General features: G+C 37.7%; 1 protein-coding gene across 1 annotated transcript; it reads right to left on the reverse strand.

The window, feature by feature from the left end:
* Positions 1-3731: 3731 nt before the first annotated feature.
* LOC121979477 (origin of replication complex subunit 5-like) lies at positions 3732-6189 on the reverse strand. Its single transcript, XM_042531492.1, has 4 exons — positions 5271-6189; positions 4759-5178; positions 4336-4648; positions 3732-4220 (listed from the first exon to the last, which is right to left on the reverse strand). Exons 1-4 carry the CDS (start codon positions 6104-6106, stop codon positions 4170-4172), a joined length of 1620 nt encoding a protein of 539 aa, XP_042387426.1. The 5' UTR covers positions 6107-6189; the 3' UTR covers positions 3732-4169.
* Positions 6190-6973: the final 784 nt, after the last annotated feature.

The following is a 6973-nucleotide window of genomic DNA, read 5'->3' on the forward strand; positions in this document are numbered from 1 at the left end:
AATTTTAATTAGCCCAGCTTTCCGCACAGTATAGTTTAGCATTATTGTGACGATTCGCCTTACAGCCTAGTAGTAGAAGACGGGTCGTTACAGGAGGTGTTGCCGAAATTTCTTCGGACAGGGACTTTCCCGGGGCGTGACACATGGTGCTCACAAAACACGACAATCGTCTCCCAAAATGTCACGACTTTATCTTGCGATAGTAGCACTGCAAATCGCAAGACCTCCAAACCGTGCTCAAATTTAAGTCACATATGTCACTGTGAATTAATTCGAGAGGGGTCATGCTTCTTTCCACTGAATGGAAAGACAACTTTGTCATTTTAACTTCAACACAAATTTCACATTTATGTGTTGGATCAACATTAAGTGTTGGCAATAAATTTAAATTCATAAGTCGCCACAAAGTGTTATAATTTACATGTCCAACTCTAACATATCATAAATTGAAATACTCGACCAAATAAACAAAATTTATAATTTTATTGTCATTGAATTCACGGTGTACAACCATTACATTCATTTTAAATAGACCATTCTTCATAAACCCTCTACCTATGAATTGATCATTTTTTGTCAATACATATTTATTTGAATCAAACACTAGCATGAATCCAGCTTTGACAAGAGCCAACCCTGACACTAAATTCTTCCGAATGTCGGGAATATGAAGCACATCAATTAGTGTCACTTCTTTGCCTGATGTCATCTTTAGTAGTACCTTGCTAAGACCAACAATGTTGAAAGTTGCAGAATTGCCTATAATTAGTTTTCTCCCATTAATAGGGGTATAAGTTGAAAAATGAGTCTTGCCAGAGCAAATGTATCGTGTGGCACTAGTATCGACCCACCACTGTCTTTGATTGCCCACCAAGTTGGCTTCAAATACAATGACAGTCAGGTCTAATTCTGACATATTTATTGGCACTGACTTATCTTAGGTCATGTGCACTTGAGTGACTTTCTTTGGACATCAGCAGTCTTTGGCCTTGTGATTCGGTTTGCCACAATTATAGTAGCATGTTCCTTGGAACTTCTTGGCCCTCCCTTGGCTCTGTCCTTTGCCGGTATACTTTCTTTTCCTGCCAGTGTTTGGTTCCAGCAGGTTGCCTTTGCAAATATAGGTATTTTTATTGATTCTAATTGCTTGTGATTGTCTTCTTCAATCCGCAATCTTACAATCAGATGCTCAAGTCTCATCTCCTTTCGCTTGTGCTTTAGATAATTTTTGAATTCCCTCTACGAAGGTGGAAGTTTCTCGATTATCGCGGCAACTTAAAAGGACTCATTCATTGTCATGCTCTCGGCATGCAAATTATGTAGAATCAACTGCAACTCTTGGACTTGAGATGTCGCACTTTTAGAATCAACTTGTAATCTAAGAATTTGCCGACGATGAATTTCTTCAATCCAACATCTTTTATTTTGTACTTCCTTTCGAGAGATTTTCATAACTCCTTTGCAGTTGTCATTGGAATATACACATTGTATAACGTATTATCCAAGTCATTGAGGATATAGTTTCGACATAAGAAGTCACTATGCCCCCAAACATCATATGATGCCCTCTTTCCTTTATCAGTCTCGTCTTGAGATATAGAAGAGCATCTTCACGTAAGAACCTCGCAAGGTTCAATGTGGTTAGGTAAAACAGGATCCTTTGCCGTCACCTCTTGAAATTCGTAGTTGTATACTTCTCTGGCTTCTCGTCATGTGCCGGTGGAACAGGAGCCATCGATGATAAATCCATTAAGATTGCATAAAAAAATTCATCTTAAAATTCTTAGGATCTTGTAGTGGTGCAATTTGAGCGCGAGCAGAATGACGGTATACCACCGCTTTGGAGAAGTTAAGGCTAGAGTTAGACTCTATCTCTTTAAGACGAATTTACCCCACATATGATGCTCACGAAATACAGTAATCGTCTCCCAAGATATAATGACTTTATCTTGCGATAGCAACACTGCAATCGCAAGATCTCCGAACCGAAGAAGCTTCTTGAACTCTCTAATGCGAGTATGAAATGCAATGTTTGCTTTGCTTAGAAGAAATTGAGGGATTGAAATGAGGATATGAGGAACTTTATTTATACTAAATGAAGGGGTATAAGAACCTCTTGGTTCAATTAGATCTCATCCATCCATTTTGAATAGGATGATGTAGGTTATATCCTTTCCTAAGAGACATACTACCTCTTCGTTAGATGTCACCCTTTAGAAATCAATGAATGAGATTTAATCATCCAAAGGGCACTTAAACTTTTCAAGTTGAATGAACAAAATTTGTCAACCTTAATCCAACGATTAAGATTTATCAATCTTAATCCAACGATCAAGATTTGTCAATTTTGTTCCATTTACATTAAATTTCCAACACTACGTAGATAACATTATCAATTTTTCATATTATATAGAAGGAATAATGTCTAGTAAATTTCATTCATTTTCTTCTAATTTTACTTCGGCTCAAACAAAACTTAAACAAAAATGGAATTTATGCATCTTACAAACGCAACTAAATGAGAATGTCTCTTCGTCTGTTGCAATCGACAAATAAGATGGAACACGATAAAACAATACAATTCACTTTCTTCACTTAATGTCTCTCACTTACTTTATAAACCATCCCTTCAAATAAACACATCATAAGCTTACATAGTTTGTAGAATCGCGATCCTACGCAGGATCGATTTAGGGTCAGGATCGGATCGGTCAGGATCGGATCGTAGAATCGTACGATCCTACAAAAAACCCTTAAAATTTTATCATACATGATTAATAATTAGAAAAAATACCTAAAAAACTCATTTACATATAAATAAATAACTAATTTTGTATATATATATGTAATTATTTACACTCAACACATCAAATTACATTACTACATGTACAAATTTAAATTAACTTGTAATTCAACTATCATTCTCGCATAGTAATAATATTTATATTTTCATATCATAAAATGAAATAATATAAAATATCTATTAACACAATAATAATAACACATACAATGTCAAAAATATTTCCTTGATTTATAAGATAATTCAATTTAAATGTCAACAAAGCATCTAACGTATATAACAGAAGCTATTGAATCCTTTGATTCAAATATGAATGCCGGAAATAATCTTCTAAAGACTGGTTGATGCCACACAATACTAGACAATAGACATCCAAAAACTTATTATTTTGAGAAAAATAAATGACAGAATATTATTGATAAAAAACTAACTCAAAAATAATTAAACATATATTTAAATAATTTAAAACTCTAATAAGATGAAAAAAAAGATAATGGTTAAGGATAAACTTTGAAATTTATTAAAGATCTCTGAACGAGCTTTAATTTGATATATTATAGGCCCCGTGGTTCAATCCGAGTCAAAAGTTATGACCTCTCAAAGCTTCCACCGATTCTGCTCCGATCCTGCTCCGATTCTACCGATTCTGCTCCGATACTACCGATCCTACCGATCCTGCTACGATCCTACTGCAAAAACGATTCTGCACGATCCTGGATCGATTTTGGGTTTCCGGATCGTAGGATCGTACGATCCTACGATCCGGATCGCGATTTTGCAAACTATGTAAGCTTACTCCTCTCAGATAGAAATGGTTCCCAATAAGAATCATCAAAGAGCATGAATAAATGGGAAAAGAAACGGTCCACAATTTTGTTTCTTTGAATCACATCCTATAGCTTCCAAACATTCGAGATGAATATTACTTGCTTTAATAGAAGGATGATACAAAGTGCAGAATATCTACAAGAGAATCTAAAGCGCACTTGAGAACTTAAAAACAATTTGGGCTGATCAAGTTAATGCCACGTTGGCAATCAAAGAGATAAAAACATCACAGCTAAAGAATGGTGCAATTACTTAGCAGGCATAGAAGCTGATCAACGCATTGATATTCATATAGCATTACATAGGCGAGGGTAAACATGGTTTGACGAAGATGATGAAAAATCGATCAAGACCTTCAACCGTCAACTCCATGACTCATTTCAAACACATAATATGCCGGCCTTCTAAGCATGTTTTATCCCATTCATTTGTCCGACGAACATGTCTAAACATGTTTTTTTGGCTTTCCACTGCAGTTGATTCCAAAGGCAATCCACAACTTCTCATCCAAGAAGTAACACATAAATATTAAATACAAATGTTATCTTCTATAGATGTACTTTGACAAGGGAAAGTTTACTCTCCTTGCGACCTACAAAGCATTTAGAAAAATTAAGCACATGTACAATCTGTTCATGGAAACCAATTATATCCATAAAAATGGAAATTAATGAATAGCTAAAGGCTTGTTAGTATAGGTTCACTACCTTGAAAGCCATATCTTCATCGATCATAGATCGGTACCGTGTTGAACCTTCTAAAGGACAGCTATTGCTTTTGCATATGAAATTAGCGTTGCAGAGAGTAGACAACTGTAATAGAACATCGGACATCAGATGAGCATGTGAACCTTCTGTCGGTTCTCCATTTTCAAGCTGAACTTCCTCTGCTTCATATTCCACCGTTGAAGTGATGCACTGAAATATGACTAACAATCTCTCTAATGGGAATGTTCCAGGTCCCTTTATGAGGATTTCTGCAGCCAAATTGTCTTGTTTATCGATGGATGTCTGGAGGCTCCTAGAGATCCACAAAGAATAGTAAAGGTCCTAACAAACTTAGTAGCAAGATTTAGAGAAGCTAGTTGAGAAAGACATGATGCCTAATACCAAGACAAATTATACACTTACTTTCTCTTTCGTTTACGGTTGTCGGAACCTCCAGTGGAGTCAAACAATGCTCCATCCAGGGTAGCGGGATTCCTTGAAGCAAGAAAAGCAGAAATAAGGAGGTATTTAGCAGAGAGTGACATATGAATATCCAATTCACCAGAGGCCACCGCTCCAGATAGGTTCCTTAATTTTCCTCTCTGATTAACACTTCTTTCTTTGTCAATTTCACTAGATGACCACGAGGGAATGTTGAATATCTCATTCATTGAAATAGTCAAGTGCGGCTGCAGGTAATCAAACAATCTTCTCTTGGTGGCCTCATCGGGAATCAATGTCGGGTCAGTTAATGCTTCACAATATTTCTTAAACAATGGCTTGAACGCGATTGCTAGTTCATCAATTCGCCTAGTAATCCTAGAAAATGGCTTCAAGACTACACTGTTCACAGAGAATTGATATTGAAATTAATACATGTTGAATGAAGAAAAGTTGAACCAAAAAAATTTCCTAATTGTGAATGAGTAACTTACCTCAGGAAACAAGAATATAGCTTTGGATTGACTTGGTTTCTCATGAGAATACTATGGATATCATCCAGGCTATAATCCGGGAAGTAGATATATAATGGCTCCAACGATCCAACCATCGAATAATAAGCATCAGGCAAAGCACGACTAATATAAATCAGTCCAACATTTCGAACTTTCAACAAGTCAGGGATTCTGAATAATATCTGGAGAATCAGAGAGCCCTTGTCCCACGATCTGATGAGCTCCACATTGTCAAATATCAAATAAATCATCTCACCATTTTCACCACTGGAGCAAGATTTCATCTTTGCTCCGGTATGAGCACTTGTTGCCTGAATCAATGCGTCTCTGAGCAGATCCACGAAATTCGGGGGCTTGTCACAGCGCTTGGCGCTCGAGTAACCATCCTTCCTACACCTCTTATGGCACAGCAACTGGTCCAACACCGTCTCGAACAGAATCCGAGGGCAGTAGCAGGATCTGCAGCTCGCATACACGAAACGCCGGCGCAAGTGCTGGAACACTCGGAGGACCGTAGCGGTCTTACCTGTCGAAGGGCCACCGTAAAGAAGGGCTGGGAGCATGGGGGAGTTCGAGGGGCCGATCAGGCGCAAGAGCTCATGGATTTGGGGTTTTCGGCCGGGGAGAAGTGAAATCAGTTCGTCCAAAGAGAGGGGATCCCTATCGCCGGACGAGAACGGTTCGACGGCTGGACAAGGAACCGATGGCGGCGGCAGTGGTTTCGAGGCGCTGGGCGATGTCTTTGAGGGTGTAACGGCGGATGATCTGGTGATCCGCCGAGTTGGAGTTCGCAGGATCATCTCTTCGCCCGTCATGGTTGGATCAGATCGTGATCTCTTCTCCGTCGTCGCCGCCGCCGGTAACCGCCGAGGAAAAAAAAACCCTAATAACCTCTCGAAGCAACAGATGGAGGGAAAGGAATTTCTTTTGAAAATCATATGAAATGTAACAGACGTTATCATCCATTATCACGGTTTCTAGCAGTTGATAACGGGTTCAACGCCGTTATATTGAGTTCCCTTGTAACCCATCGTTTATTATAACGTACTGGGCTGGGCTTGCAGGCCGAAGCCTAACATATCAGTCCCTATCATATAAAATTCCAAAGATGATTAAGAAAAATATACTATTTTGTATAAATTAGTAAATGTGAAATTTAAAAGAGATTAAATGAGTGCAAGAAAAACATTGAATTGAATGAGTCTAAGGGAAAAAAAAAATGAGAGAAGAATTGATGTTTGCAAGTAAAGATAATATAGTTAGCCTTATTAATTATGTCTAAGGTGATCAGTTTGATCTTACAAAAACTTTTTATCGACCATAAGGATAAATCGAGAAGCGCACGCGGCAGTCAGTCAAAAACAATATTCTTTGGTTGCTCCCTCTATTTGGAGGAAAAATTTCTATAAATACGTCATAACTGAGAGTTGAATCGTGGATGTCTGAGTAACAACTTGAATATCCTACCACGATACCATAGTCCCGTAAACTTCACAATAACTTCCACGAATATTTTCAAACTTATTTCATTATTCTCATATCGACACAAATGAAGAGTATGAGTCGTCGTGCACCAAATGACATGAAAAAATATTGATTCAAAACTACCCTTGATTGAGGGAATAATTTAAAGTTTTGGAAAGTTTAAACGATCGGTAGGTCATAAAACACACACACTTCAT

The sequence above is a fragment of the Zingiber officinale genome, chromosome 1B (assembly GCF_018446385.1).
Source record: "Zingiber officinale cultivar Zhangliang chromosome 1B, Zo_v1.1, whole genome shotgun sequence".
Classification (NCBI taxonomy): Eukaryota; Viridiplantae; Streptophyta; class Magnoliopsida; order Zingiberales; family Zingiberaceae; genus Zingiber; species Zingiber officinale.